The sequence below is a fragment of the Enoplosus armatus genome, chromosome 17 (genome assembly GCF_043641665.1).
Source record: "Enoplosus armatus isolate fEnoArm2 chromosome 17, fEnoArm2.hap1, whole genome shotgun sequence".
NCBI classification, from domain to species: domain Eukaryota; kingdom Metazoa; phylum Chordata; class Actinopteri; order Centrarchiformes; family Enoplosidae; genus Enoplosus; species Enoplosus armatus.
The window spans coordinates 14120516-14139707 of record NC_092196.1 but is presented as its reverse complement, the minus strand read 5'-3'; the positions used below and the strand labels follow the sequence as shown (position 1 = coordinate 14139707).

At 39.7% G+C, this 19192-nt stretch overlaps 2 protein-coding genes across 2 annotated transcripts; one reads left to right on the top strand and one right to left on the bottom strand.

Annotated features, from left to right (window-relative positions):
- Window positions 1-89: 89 nt before the first annotated feature.
- On the top strand, window positions 90-1209 carry LOC139300745 (coiled-coil-helix-coiled-coil-helix domain-containing protein 5). The gene is made up of 4 exons (XM_070923927.1): window positions 90-157; window positions 403-543; window positions 623-774; window positions 975-1209. Coding segments are annotated over exons 1-4 (324 nt in total). The 5' UTR covers window positions 90-155; the 3' UTR covers window positions 1004-1209.
- Window positions 1210-3284: 2075 nt separating this feature from the next.
- On the bottom strand, window positions 3285-18690 carry lmx1al (LIM homeobox transcription factor 1, alpha-like). The gene is made up of 9 exons (XM_070923376.1): window positions 18647-18690; window positions 16672-16760; window positions 15456-15645; window positions 5584-5816; window positions 4744-4907; window positions 4498-4575; window positions 4286-4406; window positions 4020-4175; window positions 3285-3442 (listed from the first exon to the last, which is right to left on the bottom strand). The coding sequence occupies exons 1-9, from the start codon at window positions 18688-18690 to the stop codon at window positions 3285-3287; spliced, it is 1233 nt and encodes a 410-aa protein (XP_070779477.1).
- Window positions 18691-19192: the final 502 nt, after the last annotated feature.

Below are 19192 nucleotides of genomic sequence, written 5' to 3'. Positions count from 1 at the left end.
ACTATTTCATAATTTTGGATTTCCATCCAATCAGATAGTAATGGGTGTGTACGGTGAAGTTGCCGTACAGACATGGTTCCACATGCCGAAATACTACTGGTGCTATAACCTTGATTGATCAGTTTCTTCGCTTGAGACAAGCTTACAAGAGGAAAATGTAAGACATTTAAATATGGCTCATAGCAACATTACATTTACTATGTTCTAGTCTAGCTAGAGACACATGCTGTAAATAAAGACATTTGCTAACGTTACTTTGTGAATCAGGCTGCATCCAACTACTTTATTTCGTTAGCTCTGTTGCTTACACATGTTAAAGCAAGTTTGTCAGGTGGATGACCGCTGGCTCATTGGAATTGTCTATAATCACTGACTGATTTACATACATCTGTTACCTTTCAGGCAGGCTGCTATGGATATCACGGCAAAGTATTGCCATAAAGAAATGGAGGCATATGGGTCATGTGTGGCCTCCAACCCATCAACATGGCAGCATAAGTGTCATGAACTGAAGATAAAGGTTGCACAGTGCACATCATCACAGTAAGGCAACATACTTACATCCACTTCCATATGACTCTTTTGTCACATTTGTATCTAACCCCTCCATTTGTTTTGATAGCCCAGTGATCCAGAAGATCAGACAGGACTGTTCCAAGGACTTTGTGGAGTTTGAGCGCTGTCTGAGAGAAAACCAGGACCAACCTACCTCCTGCTCACCACATGTGGCTCGCTTTCTGGGCTGTGCAGAGACAGTGGACCTCAGTGGTGTAGGTAAGTCTTTGCTGGACTTGGCCATATGCAACTCAAGGTCACATATAAACAATTGTGAATAGAAGTTATTGAAACATAAGAGATAGATCTCTTGAAGAAACACAGGTGTGTGTGTATGCTGGTTATTCAGATTATTCAGTACTGCATCATCTTTGAGAGGTATTACTTTAATTACCTATACATTCCTTTTCTTTCCCCAGATACAAATCCAGTACCTCAGCCATCGTAGCATTCAGACATCTTCCATCACCTTCAGATTACTTCTGTCTCCCCAGCAGCACAGATGGGCTGGTTTCACATGTGTCTCAGCCATGTTACTGTATGTACAGCAACTGATATCTGTTTTCCTCTGTGTAACTGTGTAAATGTGACTATTTGTCTTTCTTCAATAAAGGTAAAGGAGATGAATGTAACAGCACTGTGAGTTAGGCTGGTTGTGTAGAATATTTAATTAACGCATCATTCTTTTACTTCTCATGAAAATGTTGTGTTCATGTGAAAATAACATTTATACTTGCCTATATACAAGGAAGTCTGGTTTTTACTGAGTTTTGTTGAACCATCTCATTAAAATTGATATCATACTTATATTACTCATTCGGTGTGGTCATCCTCTGTTGTTTTCTGTTGCTTATGTCTGGGCCTCCCACCCTTGCCCTCTCTTGGTCTGAGTCAGAGTCAAATATTAAACTGGAATGTATCGCTCCCACACAAACTGTCCTGACTACTCAATGACTGAGAAATAGGGAGTCTGGGAAGAAAGAAGAAGGAGGAGGCTGTCCATTTCTAATCAGCAGGACTACTGAGAGAGATAGAGGGAGGACGTTGAGTTACGAGCCCTGTGACCACTAAGCAGAACAGACCTTTTCTGGTTCAATTATTTAAGCTTTGAAGGGGGTAATGAAGGGGGAAAGGATTCCTTTCTTTCAAGTGTAATGTCTTCGGTTGATGCATCATAATTTATCATGTTTAGGACAATAAGGAAAGCACACTCCAAAGATGAAACCGCAGATTGTATTGAAGATACGGCAACATTACATTCAAAGCACATCACCTGGCAGTCACTGAACAAAAAAGATAGGAACTCGCCTAATACCGCACAAATAAGTTACATTCACAAAAATATCACTGTAAAAATACCATGAGTCAGTGATCAGAGTCAAACATAATGTCAAGAAAGAATGTCACAAGCTGTAGCCGATCACTGGCACCTAAATTAAACAAGTATCACCCTAATCCTATTTTATTCTGCACCACATTGTGAGTCCGATCCTGATGCTTTCTGCAACACTTGCTATGCAACTTCAGTTTGGAGGCTATTCCTTTAGACCTACTTTGTGACACATAAATATCATGCTACAGTTTAAATATTTGCTGATTATCACAGAAGAAGATACAAAATATCTACCTAACAACATCTAATTTGAGATGTTTGATAAAGAAATTCTTACAGAAAGTGACTACAACAATTAATTATAACACAGTCATACTCACATTTACATTTGGAGCACATCCTCATGTACCCAGTGTCCTAACTTTTGGGCATTATAAATCTATTGGTTGTCATATACTGCACTGCTTAGTGATTATGTTATAAAAGAGAAGGGAAAGCTAAAGCAATAATCGCTTATACAACCCTGTTTCCGCATAAGGCTCTTCAGATGACCCTGTAGTGCTGTCTAAATGCTAAAAGAAAAAAAGTGATTTAATTTTGGTCCATATTATACCTGTCATGCATTGTCAAAAACTACAAATGTAGTTTGAAATGATCATTTTCTACATGGAGAGTTTATTTCTCTTTACAATCTACGTTCTTGAAGTCATTGGGCAAGTGTAATTGTAGTCCTATCCAGCACAATATCCTGAGTTATAGCTCAGGTTACATAAACATACACACTAACCTGAGAGCAAAATTGTACTCCAATCCATATACAGTATTGTATACGCTGCAGTCTTTCACGCACAATAACTAATCACTAGTCCTGTCAAAATTATGCAATATACTAATTTAATTTAGACCCCCAGCTGCTCATAAGACCTGCCAAGACTCCTAAATACATGTCAATTGATTGGTGAATTCACTTTCAACAACCAATTATCATCTGTAATTCATGATATACATATTAATATGTTTGATAAGTGTCCTCTGTTTGTCGGGTTTTTTGTTGGAAAGTGCCATGAAATGTGTTTCATTGAACATTAAATAAATACAACAGGAGAAATTGAGGTCTTTTTACATATCTTGGACATTTACAGTGTCTGTATTTCCAGCATGTGATTCTTATCGAGGAAAGATAATGGGAACATTATGCTAATCTGCTGCAAAATGATATTATGATCATGCCTGACTTGTGATGATTTTGGCCTGTGATAAAAGCTCAGAAGTGTGTTTGGGTGTAGGCTGTTTCATGAAAAGTGGTCCCACAGGCATGTTGATGGACAGACTCCATTAGCTGCATCTCTGAGGTGAAAAGTGGAACAGGAACGGAAAGGGTGAGAGTTTATAAGGGTCAGGAGGTGAAGTAGGAGTTCTGCATGGAGTAGAGACGGTCAATGGGGTTTCCCACTCGCCCTGGCAGGAGACTGCCGTCCCCTGTTGCTAAGAGGCAGTCTCCAAGGTGACCGAGGCTTCCATCGCTGTCCAGGTCATGGAACACTGTCTCCGAGTCTGCAGTAAAAAAGTAGCGAGAGTGTGCACAGCTGAAGTGGAATGTCTTTAATTAGTACTAGAGAGCACAGAGGAATATAAAAAGAATATGAAAGTAAGCACTAATTTTTTACTCAAAACTCAAAAGCTGATGAAGCTATCAATTAAGCTATTCACAGACCGTGAATCAGCCTTGGAAGTTTAATCTCAGCCTTTTCTTTACATCCTCACATCTTTTTACAACTGGAAAAAAAGCAAAGAATGTCCTCCAAACATCCTCCTATCAGCTAATTCAACATGAAGCAAGTCTTTTGAGTTCAAATATTACATTTTTGCCTCACAATCGCCCACTGCACATTTTCTAAGGAAATAATGAAGAACATATTGGGCAGTGCAATTGTTTGACTATGTAGTAGTGTATAAGGCATTTTTAAACTCTGTGGTTTGGAAGAAGGCTGACATTTACTATAACTAGAATAACTTGCTGAATGGCTCCATGACCTTAAATTGTGGGTTTGACTGCCATGAGGGTGGGAGACATGATGGCAAAATGTTAATTCTGAGGGGACAGTTTCTTTTGAATTTGCTACTTTCTTACCATAGGAGTGGAGCTGCTCGTTGTTCAGCTGGGGCGGTGTAAGCCCATGTCGAAATGGCTCTCCACCATAGATGTTGGGGTCCAGAGCGAGTAGCTGCTGACGTGGCAGAGAGGGATACCCCAGTATCCCATCCATGCCATGGGTACTAGAGCCATCTGTGTAGAGATGAGAATCCCTTTAGTCATACAATTTCAAAATCTATTCTTCTAATCTTTGCTTAGTCTTCTGTTCTTCTTGATCCTGCATTGGCACTTTAAGCTCTTACCCTCACTGTCGTCATTGCTCTGGCGGCCCCCTCTACTTGGTCCTCTCCTGGTCCCTCCCAGCTGCTCTTGTTCCTGCTGCTGCTGCTGCTGCTGCTGCTGTCTGCGAGCTATCTTTTTCATCTGAGGCACAAAAACAAACACTGTCTGTATAAATTTCCTCTGTGTGCTGTTGCGTGAGACAAAACATGTCCTGAAATGTATAAAGTCTAACCTTGGCTCTCTGGTTTTGAAACCACACCTGCACAACACGCACTGTCAGCCCAGTCTCAGCAGCGAGTGTCTCTCTCACCTACAGGTTAGAATTGTTCATCGTTTTACAAACTTTACAGCATCAAACACTGCTTGAGATTAATTGCTATGCAGACTGACAAAGATGCCCAAGAACAATAACGTTAGCAGGGCAAGGGAATATTTTCTGGTGGACATTTCCATTGATAAAACAAACTGGTCCAGTCACCTTGCGGCAAGGCTTAGCGGACACTTCAAAGGACGCCTTGAAAGCACGGCGCTGCTGTGTGGTCAAGATCGTGCGTGGTCGTTTAGAACGTTTGTGTTCCTTGCCTTCATCACCAACTTTCCCACCGCCAGAGCCTCCTCCACCTTCCTCATCCTCACTTTTCACTAAGCAAGGTAAGCAGACAACAAAACAGTCAGAACAGCATGTAGGATAAGGTATATTTTCTTAAATGAAAAAAAGTATGACTGTGAGTAAAAGCCTGAGTGTTTCTTAAAGTGGTCCCTGGTTCAGTAGGTTGTGAATTTCTGGAGGAGAAAACTGTTTCTAAAGTGTTCAATGCCAAATTATTCCAGTGCACTGGAGGTTCAGCTCCATATGCTCTAGAAAATTCACAGAATGCACTAAAAACCAGTCAACACTTTTATAGACTATCCTCACAGATCAGAAGTCAAATCACTTCTGCTACACTTTCCAAGCAGAAGTAACATTATCTGAAAATGACACATGACTTAGCAAACTTTATTTTAAAATGGCTGTATTATTACTGCTGCATATCTAAAACAGTTTGAAACATATATTTTTCAAGACCTTTTGCCATTATGATGTGCTGTTTCGCCAAGCAGTTGTGTTGTATGTCATTGACTCAGTATCCCAGAGTCCGTAACCTACTCAGCACCTGAGATCCAGTTCACTACATACTATTTCCTACCTACTGAACAAGGGAGCAGCTTGAGACTTGGCCCCTCAAAAAGAAAGATCATTTTGCTAAGATGTATGCAGAAAAGCCAAGCAACTTGAATTGATATAATTCAGGCAAAGCAGCCTTGTAACAAACTTTACCTGATTCGGTTGGTGTGGGACTAATAGCGGCCAGCATTTCCCTCTCCTTTTCATAGTCCATGCGGCAGAGCAGCTGGCCTTCTTTCAGCACAAACTCATCACCTCTTTGCAGCCGGCGTTCACACTCACAGCAAGTGAAACAGCCCAGGTGGTACACCTGGCCTTGCACGCGCATTATCAGCTCCGTACGTCCAATCACCTGCAAGCAGGCGCTGCATTTCCTTACAAACAGCCTGGAGGTGTAGAGAAAGACAGAAATATGGGCTTACATGTGAAGGATACCCACATAAACTGTAAAACATGGCATTATGGGAGTCAAGGAGTGCAGAAAAAGAAAGGTGATGTAATTAAAGATGGAGGCACAGACAAGGAGCTCTGATACATTTGCCCTCAGCTCAAATGATTCTGGAGATTAGCTTAGTCTCTTAATTAAAGGTCGTATAAACATTACACAATTCACAGAGCAACAAGGTGAACATCTGCTAAGAGGAATTACAGTAGTCTGCATTTTATATTGTATTTTCTTTCCTCCGTCATTACAGTAGGTGGCAGTAGTTAGCTTATGATAAGAGAGCTGCCTGTTGTGAGTCTTTCTCTTTTAAATCCTGAAATGTTGAGATCTGTTTGATGGGGTAAACTCCAGTGTATCCACATCCCACCCACAATCTTAAAGTACTTATTTAACACTATGAATAAAGCTTAATACAGAGTCTTTCTCAGGTCCATTGCTTTCCCCCATGACCACTTTCCTCCTTTTGTCCCTCCATCTCTCCTCCTGTGAGATGTTATAACCCTTCAGTTTCTCTCCTGCCTCATCATCTCTTCACATCCCTATTTCCATTCACAGGGCCTAAGTCTCTGCCATTAAATTCCTCTCAAATCCCTGCTCTCGCACTTGGTTTCCTCCCCCTCCCTCCTCAGTATTTTCTGCCAGCATTCCCAGTTCTCCTTCACGCCCTCCCAGCCTGCCTCCCCAGTTCACTGAAACTAATAAAGACAGGATTAATTAGATTGTTGTTTAAACAGTGCGATGGCCAGACAGACGCTGTAAACTCATAACCAGGGATTGGGGATAGCATGGGGTTAATCTCTCTCCTCTCACTTATGCACACTAAAACACACATACACACACTAACATAGACACTCACACACACACACACGTGCATGCGCACGCACAGGCATGCACACAGACATTTGCACCCACCCACCCACTGAGTATCAGTATACCTAGTCTAATATTGGCTAGTTACCCATGTTCATCATCACCTGATGCTGGTGGTGTAAGCTGCAATCAGGAAATAGTATAGATATGATCGATCACCAGAATATCTCAGGAGGAGTTACCAGGTAGTCAGAGCATAAGTGTAAGAAAGAGAAAGGTCAGTGGATGCAGAAATATCAACAAAACACAAACCTGGACAAGAGGGAAGGGAGGATGAGAGGGGAGTGAACAGGGGGAGGAAGGGACGAAGGCAGAAGTGTTGACGCTCCCTGACTGAGTGATAGGAAGGTGTTGCTGCCCAAATCTGGAGTGTAAAGAAGGAGCCAGGTCTGCACATTAGAGCTCCTAATCTGTGATTCTGTCCCAAACGCAGCTGCTACGGCTAATCTTTCTCAATCCATCTGCCAAACGCTCCTCAAATTCCCCAAATGACAGTGTCGCTAACTTAACATCACAATGCAAACACAAGTGTCCCTATAAACAGCCGTATGCAGATCTATTGTGACAGGACCTTGTGTTTAATTAAAGGTTGCTCAACCTATTTTCTTACAGAAACATTATATTGCATCTTAGAGAGATGCTTTTATGGTAAAATATCTGCAAGAACCTACATGTTAATCATAATATCCAGCATCTGACACATATTCCACAAAGGAGAGCAATCACCACCCTGCTCTGTGCAGGCTTACTCAGCATCCAAACACACACTTCAACACCTTAAATACATCCTTTCACTGTGAACAAAATACAACAGAATATAATTGTCAAAGGATTGCTTGACATAAGACTGATGATGTTGGTGGTTAAGTCCCACACTCCCTAATCGGGGTGTACACAGCACGGTAGGAATTTACTCAACATGGCAAATGAAGGCAACTTGGGGCAACTGCCACAGAGGGGGGTCTGTAAGTAGATCAGTCTAATCCCTCTAATAGAAGTATCATTCACACTGGCCCTGACCAGGGTGTAGCTTCCAATAAAGCACTATGCACGTGATGGTTTTAGAGCAGCCACACGAATTAGGTAAATTTAGGTTCAACACCAAATTTATACTATCTAGTGAAACATGACCACACACTCATTTTTTCATGTTTTGTGTGGAATTATATTTAACTTTACCTATGAATCTGAATTTTATTTTCACATTTTCTATACAGAAACCTTCTGTTCAGAAATTGTATTAAAATAGATTGCTGTCTTTTTGTGTCTTTTTCTTTTTAAATTTGTCATACTTAGTTAAAACCAGATCATATAGGCATGTGTTTTTGATTATCTTGTGTTTAATGCAGAATAAGAGTGAAAAATTAGACTATCCAGTTTTTTATCGTATTATGGAACCACAATAAAAAACATCACTGATATAGCAGCAGTATATTATTGTTCGCATCAGGAATCAATGAAAAAAAAAAGCTGTTTGCGTTTGAATTTTTGCTAATAAAAAAAATGGAAATTAAATTAGAATTTAAACAGCTGAGGTGTAGAGTTTAGACCAGCTGTGAACAAATCTACAAAAAAATATATTTTGAAGACGACTTTGCTTTGGATTTAGAGGGCTTTCCTTTAATGAAGCGATGTGTGTTATATTCATGATATGTACAGAATTACAAAGAGGAGAACTGAAGACTGTCTGCTTGTCAGCTTGTGATGTACAAAACCTCAGGAACTTTGGCTGCAGGCACCTTTATGTTTAGTGCCATGGATTTCTGAGGGGTTAGGAGGTACAACTAATTACAAGCTCACTGATTATGAGATCAAATGAGAAGCAGAAAAAGGTGATGTGTTGTAAGTGGTGGTTACATTCAGCCCTTTTCTTCTTGCTTTACTGTAGATCCTACGCATACAAACAGAATAACAGAATCTTCATCATCTCCCTAAGCTGTGTCATGTGGCATTGTTTTGCCTGTGAGCTCTGACAAGCACGACATTGTGTGGACCACAACACAATCATTCCATAAATATGTATGTGTCTCAGAGCGATTACAGTTGTTGTGCTTGCTTTCATAATTGATGAATATTTATACAGGTATGGGTTTGCTTATACTAACTCTAGGTTTGGAGTGCCTCCTATTGCACTAGGTTGCATGTAAATGAGCCCAGAAGAACTTTGACAGATTAATGTTTCACTCTGAAACTGTGGCCCCTAACCTATAGTTTAAGATGCATTTCTGTCTCTAAACATGTAATATGCTGAAGTATCAATGTATTAGCTTGTGAATTCCACATACATTATGTGTTCAGAATGGCCGTGTGTTACACAGATGGGTATTTACACTTTCCCTGAAAATGAAGGTACATCCAAGGGTTCATGTGAAAGATGCAAAAAGAACAAATGATATGCAACAATCTTACTTTTAAGTTGTTTTCTGTTTAGTATCCATTTCTTGGATGTGTGTGTAAAGGTGTGTGTGTGGATGTGTGTGTGCGTACTTTCGGCGGATATTGCTCTGTGAAGCAAAATGGCTCAGAGCCAGGGTTCAGTAATCACATCATCTCCTTTTATTAAATCTCCCTGCGCTGCTTCTGTGTTATTAAAATCTCCCAGCATTCCCCACGATACTCGCTACCCCTGCCACCACTCACTCACACTCACACAAATACACACATGTATCTATATATATATATTTATATATATATAGTCACACACACACACATGGGTATATATACTGTCACATGCACACATAAACACAAATATGCACAGTTTGTGTAAATACAGATAAGGTGCCTGGGTACAAACATCAATAAAACACTGACAGATGCTATCATTTCTGCACCGTATCCATCCATGCATCAATAAAGTAACATCTTAAACAGTCCCCCTGCTCAATGAACACTCTCCAAAATTTGTAAAAGCTATGTAATAGTTATCTAATGGCCATGAGGGCCTACAGCGTATGAAACACATCTTTAGAAGCATTTCTGCACAAACCCTCAGCCAATCTCACAGTTATACAGTTACATGTCATGACTCTGTAAATCGTTCACACTGGTAATAAGACCAGCTCTACATGAGAGCACCACTGAAGCCTGTAATGCTCAAGACCTAATGTAATGTACCTGTGTAAAGTAACAACAAAAAACCTGCATGCCGGGCATGGCCCACATGATATGTGTCTCTGGGTGTGTGCGATTTACACCGTATGTTACCAAGAATGAATGCTATGTGTGAGGAAAAAGATGTGTGTTTGCGTGAGTGAGTGGGTGTGTGTCTGTATGTGTGTGTGTGTGTGTGTGTGTGTTAGTTTAGATAAAACAGTTAATCCCCAGGCCACCAGAACGCAATATCCTGTCTGCCCGTTTCTCATTTCCTGTCTGTCTCTGGCGGAGTGGGAAGCAGCGGGGAGGGGGTGGCGGGGGACAGCGGGACCCGTTGCCCCAGAAACAGGAGATACAGCCGGTCGATTTGAGAAAAGTCTACGCCGATCTCCCTATCTCTCCCTCTCTGGTGCGACCCCCTATTCTCTCTCTCTTTTTTCCTCTCCCTCTCTGCTTTTATTATCTCAGATTTAATAAAGCCAAGGCGAGCAGCTTGTTCTGCCATGAAACATTTATTAGCTGTCTGTTATAAAATTGTTGTGGGGGAGGAAAGATGATGGGGTCTCATCTCACATTATGCAAAAACAGTGGCAATATCACCCCCTCCTCACACATATGCACATGCACCTAGACAAAAATCTGCCCCTCCATGTGGCTGTGTCCCTTCCTAAAACTCTCAGACACCTCGTCTTTACCTTCTTTATCCCATTTCGAACCCTCTCTCCATCACTGAGATCACCTGATGTTCTTACGTTTACACCTTAAAATCGGACTCTTCTTCAACAACACAAAAACTCCCCCATCCCCACTTTTCTTTCCTCTGGCACACCTCCAACCATCATCTGTTGAGTTGCAGGTGTAGCTAATGTAAGGCTCTTGGGTAAGGGAGGATTGTTTAAATGATTCACCTAAACCTACACTGACCCACAAACTTTCCTTTCACTTACAGAAAATGGCAATTACTTATTTAATTATTTCCACTTGCCTCTTATGATTTCTAGAAGTGCAGATAGTTTGGGATTTATTTGCCCAGGTTTTGAGAATTTCTGAGATTTTTGCTGCCACCTTAATACATTTTTCTGAAAATGACACATTACTGTTGATTTGTTTTAAAATGTAACTTTTCATTTGAGCACCACAAACTAAAGTCCATTCACCTCCTCTCCAATTTAAGAGGTGAATATCTCAAAGCCTGAGCAGATAAAACAAAAACTATCTGCATGGTTAGACCACGAGAGTAAGAAATATGTTTTTGTAACTTTGTTGAATAGACTTTTCAAACTGTAATAGTTTCGCTATTTAAACTTAATATATTAGAAATAATTCATTAATAAGTCATTAACTCATTAACCAGCGTTGAGGTGCTAGCTGATGGGGATATGGGCTTGTTGTCCTTCTGATGTGTCATTGCATAATTCTCTCTAATAGTATTTCCCTGCAGCCCAGTGTCAGACCTGTCATCACAGAACAGCCACAGAATGCTGGGTAATTAGCATCGTACCCAATCAGCCTCCCCACCACCTCCTCCCATTCCCATCCCGAGACACAAAGAGGCGCTGAGGGAGGGGAGGCGATTAAGAGAAAACAAGGGATAAACGGGGCGATAAACTGTTTGGTGTCATCGCTGCCATCAATCTCAACGTGAACGAAATGAGGTTTGGAATAGAGAAATATTATTACAAAGCAGACAGTGATGAATGAGGTAACGGATAGAGAGACAGGGAGAGAAATGGTGGGTGGGGTGGGGGTATGGAAGGGAGAACAGGGGTAGAAGATGCAGTTTCTGTCCTCAGTCTCTGTGTTTTAGAACAGCAAGACTCAGAAGCTCACTCAGATAAATGCATCGTAACTTGAGAGGATACTCTGTCAGGCCGTTAGTGTTACACTCACATATAGTTAGCTACCTGGTCAGCAGAGGGAGATTCTACTGTGATGGCGGGGTCTCCCTCTCTCTGTCTGCAAAGAGAGGGTTTGTAAACCTAGATGTAGTCTCAGTGCCTTCCACCCCACAGAGTGAGGTATTAAACCCAAGGTTTAGTGAATATCAACCCTGGTGACCTGTTTTTCACAGGGCTGAAGCTGCCTTTATGGGGCTTACAAGGGAGCTCGCATGCAGGCTCCGCACAGCCAGACTACCCTCCATTCTGTCTGGGCTCAGCACTATTGACCAGGGAACGCTGGCCTTATACTGCTCAGTTTGGCAAAGAACCATAATGTGGAGCCAGTGTGTAAAAGACAATGACTGTGAAAAGGTGTGTGTAGGATACTGAGGATGGTGGACATTATTCATGCATGCTAATCAGGTGGTTTCATTGTCTTATTTTCAATCAGAATTATATTTAATCATCCTGTAACTTTCATTCAAAATATATATATATGACTTTATAGTAAACTGAATTAATATACACTAAGAGACCACATTTCTACCATGGTTCATTTAGAGCTTCAGAAAAATGTTACTCATTACTACTCAAACTTTCTGATGTAGCGAACGTTTTCCATCCAATGTTTTATTATTATCATTGCCCATCTTGCCGGTAAAAAAAGTGTGGAGGGAAGTCTTGCCACAAAATGATTCTAAAGCCTCATGCTGAACATCTGGTCCATAACAGGATGGAGTTCCAGAGAATTTCTTGAGGTTTCAAAACAAAAATAAATCCACAAGGAAAATCCACAAAATGCACTTACGTTTATTGTGTCTAAATCCCCTCATTTCCATAACAGATTGGGAGCAGGGAATCTTGAAACTGAAAGCATACCTCCTGTTTTATTACATAGATAATGAAGTTATCTATAGTTTTAAGAAGTTTCAAGGACTGAACTTGAATGTGACTTACAACCGAACCTATTTTCTATATAGTTCTATATAGTGTTTCAATATTTGGATTAGGATTATGTGCTTCACCCTAAAAAGTCTACTGTCATGTTGAGACCTGACATGAGCTTTTTGAGCATCGGAGTGATCAATTTAGAATCACTTTGAAGCAAAATATCCTTCAAAAACATTAAACATGCAAATGTTGAATAAACTTTTGCCTCGAAGGCAGATTAGCCCAGATGAATCAGGGTGGGGGATGGGTCACATTTCAAAATTAGATTTGTTTTCTCATTGGAATAGATAGACATCTACATGGCTTTATTTTTTCACCTCAACAGAATAGATTAATTATGAAAAATTCAGAGAACACATTTTGTATTTATTTCTAGTTCACCGTTTTCTTTTAGGAATACTAATTACAGAAAACACGCACATGCAAACAATTGCACAGGGCAACAGTACTGTACAGTGTGGCCTTTGTGGCGTATGCTGATGGAGAGCCAGCGAGGAGAGTACTGCTGGCTGTGTGTGCTGGGTGACGTAATCAAAGCAAAGGATAAATTACAAAGTATTTGGACAAGCCAGAGATACTGCATGAGGGCGAGATGGAAAAAAGCCCAGTATGAGCAATAAAAGCCTGCAAGATGTCATCTTACCATGCATGTATACATTTCATCCACACACTCTTCAAAAGTAAATCAATTACGTTAATATCTGACAATCAATGTAGGGAACAAGCAGTTGATCTATCTCTGCCTCTTTCTGCCAGCTGGAACGAAAAAATGGAACCGAGCTTCAAGTAGAGGGTTAAAAGAAAAATAAGCATCCCCTAATAATTGTATGGACTCCCCTAAAATCCGTATGCATGTCCCAAATTCTTGGACATAGTTATCTGTTACAATGCACACACCTGCTCTGGATGTAGTGTAAGGCGCTGATGGACAGACTGCAGGGAAAACAAGGAGACATTGTTGCTGATCCACTGAAGGTCACAGGCAGTACTATGTGCCAAGTCTGGCACCGACTCACACAACAAGGCAACTATCCATATGCAATGTATAGGGGACTAAATCAACACCATAGTGAATGAGCTGCTGACTATTAATTTGGATCTACAACTACAGTCATTACACGAGGAGAGCAAATACGTTTTTTTCATTCCATCACTGAAAATGAACCCAGTGCTTCATTTATGATAAGCTATTGCCTCCATGTTTCCCACTCATTTTTCCAGATAAACGTCACACAATGGGACTTTCATCAGCCAGTTCCTCTCTCTCTCTCTCTCTCTCTCTCACTCTCTCTCTCTCCTCCAGATGTCAGGTACAGTGGGAGAGTCTGTGCTGCTGGATGCCGTCTGACACTTTTCAAAACAATGATAACAAGCTTCAGGCTCGTCCTTCAGCTGTCTACCCCTGGAGCTCCCACCACAGGCACACCCTCTGACCGCGGCACACACCAAACAACCAAAACAAAAAGCACACACACACACACACACACACACACACACACACACACACACACACACACACACACATACACGTGGTATGGCCTCAAAAATTGCAGTACTGTATTAGTGTGTCCAGATGGTGTACATTGCATTACTACGAAGCATTGTGAACATGAACACTATGGGAATGGTCCTATACATTTAAATCCATAATTATATATGTATGAGCAGCAAACAAATCTGCAACCCAGAACCTCCAATTAATAAATTTAACTGAAATAGTTCCTTAAATCACCTCAAGTGGCCTCACAGACGCTTGAAACATTTCACTAGCTGTCAACACCATAATATTTTATATCAATGTGTTATAGAGCTTCATTTTAGCTGTGTCTGTATCACACTTACATTCAGTGAAATTTTCACATTTACTTTTGATGTTTTGTGTTGGTACAATTGAAAAAAAAAAAAAAAAATTCTAAAATGTCCATTAATTGTAGACATTTCACACTTTAGTCTGACATATTCAATATCTTTTGAAACTTTAGGGATCTTGAATGAAGCTATGTAGGTTTTAGCTAAGCTTTTGTACACACCCCTCTTGTTTGTAATGATGGATGTAAGGGGTCAAACATGAATTTATAATATTAAGTATTTTTTGTTAGATATGGCTTGGTAGGAGTGATTGATGTCAGCTGAAATTTTCTTAAAATGTTCTCAAAGTTTTATTTAACAAGCACGTTATTTGACAAGGTTTTTCATCAGTTAATCTCATATTAAATGTGGCAGAGAGACTCTCACTCTCAGCACACAGTTCTTGTCAAAGCCCCTAACTCTCACTTATTCCTCATCACCCTCTATTCAGTATTCTCACCTGTTCTTTTTAGTCTAGTAGGTTTTACTTGACTGAGAAAGAAAATTCAGTTTAAACTTATTGGTGGGTTAGGTTTCTTTGTCTGTTACTTCAGGCTAACCACATTATCATGCAACCTGGTAAATAGTGATCACATCTATATCAAATTGATGTTACTAAAACCTGAGAGAGTTTATTTTCAACATGACATAAACCCTGAAAGAGAGGTTAAAAGGGTTAAAAATATACATCTCCAAAGTTCATGAACTCTGAAAAAACAACCTTGTTTCAGCTCCATGATGAATACATGTATTTTTGATATAGGAAACTTTTCTCAACCTGTAGATTAGCCTATGCTTCTTTAACTGATCTAAGAGGATGAGGAGGCTAATTCTGCTTGTATTGCTTTAAGTAGAGGGTTTGAGTACTTCTTCCGCCGATTCTCCCAAATACAGTCAATGGAGCAACAGTCAACCCTACTGAGTGTGCGTGCTCTTACTTTTCATAGTCGTGCTTGCAGTACAGCAGGCGGTCCCTGCAGTAACAGGTCCCGGTGAGCGCGCTCAAACACACGGCGCACTTGACGCAGGTCTCGTGCCAGGAGCGCTCGTTCACGCGCAGCAGGAAGCGGTCGGCGATGGGAGACTCGCAGCCCGCACACACCTCTCCCCCTCCCCTGTACTCCGGACCTGGAGGGAACAAATCATTGCGTGGAAAGGGACAGGGGCAAGGCCGAAGCCAGGATATTTAAAAAACACTGGGGTCATGAGTCCAAGTCTCCCCAATGCAAACCCCACCCCATAAGGAAATGTTGACTCCCTCCAAAAATCCCTCTTGGCCATCTGTAAAACAGGGATGTTTTTTTTTTTTTTTTTATAATACAACACACATTTGTGTGTATATTTTACATAATTTAGCACAACTGCTATCCCCTCCAACACCTTGTACCAGGTGTACTCAATAGGCAAACGTTTATGGAAACCCACTTTTTGATACTATTTTTTTAATCCCAAGATTTAAAAAGTCCATATTCATTTAATTTATTCCTAAATTGACTAACTCCTTGACTTAAAATTCATGTTGTTATTTCTTATTCCTATTAGACAAAAATGTCTTGATACTACATGATAACATTGTTGTTTTTAACTCTCGTTTTCAATTCTCAATTCAAGTCAATTCTGAGGATATAGGCTGTATGTATAGGCCTACACACACACACACACACACACACACACACACACACACACACACACACACATATAGGTCTGTATATACATATAGAGAAAGATATGCTATGTATAAAGTTAATCGTAGCTGACGCAACTTTTGTTTTTGGCATGTCTTTCTTCTATTGTGTCCCTCTAATATTACTATATTTTCGCGCAGATAGTGAATTCATATAAGTAATCAGTAGTGATTTTATTCATATTGATTTCATCCTGCTTTACACACATTTTCTCTTAACATACACATAATATTCCTACAGGGATTTATACAGCATCAATACTCAACAGCAAGCTTACAGTGAACTTGATCATGTTGATAGTCTATGTTATGGTATTTCTTCCTTGTGGTCGTCATAATGTTCATAAATTGTATGTTTATCACGAGCCTTGGTATCCTAAAAATATTTTTCTATGGGGATAATATTTTATGTTTTATTATGAGTTTATTTCGTTTGGGCCTTATGCAACAAATTACCAGCTAACACTCACCAAAAGGCGTTGAGGATGGAGGCTGCTGCAGACAGGACTGCTGACTTTCCTCTGTTTTCATCCCTTCTCTCCTTCCCTCAGTGTGATCGCTACAGAAAGACGAAACATGCACCATCTATATATATCAGCTGAACCACTGCAGTAAATCCATTTGAAAATAAGGAAATAATACAAAATGAAGACCGATGCACGCAGATGAAAATCATCAAGTCATTTTTTTTAAAGTATTTCTTAAGCAATATTTTAAGTTACCACAATATAGATCCCACATTAGATTGAATTCGCACACACCAACGTACACGCTGCTTGGATTTAATTCAAGTTATTAAAGGCAAAAATGACAACGATAAAAAAAAGAGCAAACATAAAAAATCGACACATATATTTCTGATCATTTAATAAAAATTAAAATAAATGGAATTACATACGAGCATCAAAGATTATCCAAACCTTCATTTTTTGTTAATATTAGATTTCAGGGCCCTAAATCCAGTCAACGGATATTTTAAAAGTGCATGTCAGTCTTTAAATATCACTCAACATGATAAGTCAAAATTAAACAGAAGTTTTTTAAAAAAGAGGATAAAATTGTGAAAATACTTAACAGTACGTTCTTATATAATTTTACGTTTAGATCATCCCCGTATCATTTTAGACATTTTTGTGAAAATATGTATGTTTTAAAGTTTTCTCTAAAAATCAGGGTTAGCAATTTAATCATATTTTCAGGTTGTTCTCCTAATTTGTACAATTTCATTAATGTGACAAAGGGACTATTACAATAGAAGCATTGAAAGACGCGGACGGCATTTTGTGTCCTACAAAGTCTTCTTTAAAAATTAACAAATACAGAGAAAAATTAGTTGGCTGATGAACCATTACATTTTTCTACAGGCACTTTAATGTAGATTGTTTGCTGTGGCCTTATCAGACTATGTGGTATTTTTGTATTAGGCTCGCTAAATTAATAGGTCTATCATAATATTTATAGCCTATATTCCAATTAGATGTTAAATTACATTTACATGTTTTTGTTGTGTTACAGGTCTAGGTAAAGAATCCTAATTCGTATAATTACGTTTGGGAGGCTTAGACAGTAGGTTTGTAAAATCCACAAATATAAAATAGGCTATTGAATATCGGCTTATTCCCGCATTGCCACAGAAAATGAAGTAATGAAATAAAACAAATGAATTATGTAAATACAGCTAATCTGATTTGATGTTTTGCCTAATTGCGGGTTGAATACATTACTGGAATATTTGTGTAATGCATCGATGATTACATGGTGAGACTAACAGCCTGGCACTGATAATGATTACCAGAATTCAAATGTTCAAAAATATTTTGATTAACTTTGCTGCAGGTTACCTGGAGCTATAATTACAGGAGATATAATTGTCATCATATGAGGATCAGCACTATCAATGACACTGACAGTCAAAGAAACAGGAAGAATCTTGAATGGAAGATATTGACCTTTTTGTGTTTAGGAATTAATATCATAACAACAGAGAAAATCTGGTTGTTGTGATGGTTTAAAAAGCTGTTGAAATGGCCAGGCAGCTTCGTGCTATCAAAAGTAAAAGTTGAGTTGTTATGTGTCTGTTTTGGTCCAACAATTGGATGTGATGGCTCATATAACAGCTGTAAACTAATGTGATAATTAAATATTATCCACGAGAAGCATCAGAGAATCTCCAACGTATTTGACAATGAAACCCAACCTGTAATAAAATCTGAGCTACTCTTCTACATTATAGTTGTTTGGATGAACAGACAATCAAACATCACAATATATCAGATAGCAATGTCGTTTTTTACATGAACATTTAAAAAAAAACCCACACCAAATAACGTTAAAGATACGCGCTGCTGCAGGAATGAGAGCCACCTTTCGAGTCAAGCAGCGAATTATTTGGAAATCACAAGTCTGCCTTGGATGACAACCTGTTCTTGAGTTGCGGAGTCCTACCTTGAGGTGAAACACACTCCTCCTGAAATCTCGGTTGGCAACATTAAAACCTGGTTTAACTTTCGACCAGTAAATGAACAGACGCATTTACAGATTGTTCACCTGTATATCTCACAGTCCGGCTCGCATGCTGCCTACGGTAAAAATCCAAATACCATGATGACCCAAACTATTGTCTATTGTCTCTCCTGTTTTCTGCTCCAGCCGTGTGTGCGCTCTGACTTGTTTTGTGCGTAAAGAGGCGCAGAGGGAGGAGATGGACAGACAGGGAGGGAGGGAGAAGGTGCGGAAGATGATGAGGGAAGATGAGCGATGATGCAGCCTATTGATAACTCAGATGAGGATGATCTTTTGCATTTGTGTTCAAGGTTAGACGGAGACTTTAAAGGGCGCAGTTGATACGTGAAAAGACTTGCGGCGAGACATTAATCCCCCTCTACATGGGAAACGATCTGTTATGACCACAATATTTCATTATGTCTGATGCTAAACTGCCTGATTCTGATGAAATGTTATCAAAAAGACAAAGGCAAATGAAGATGAGCA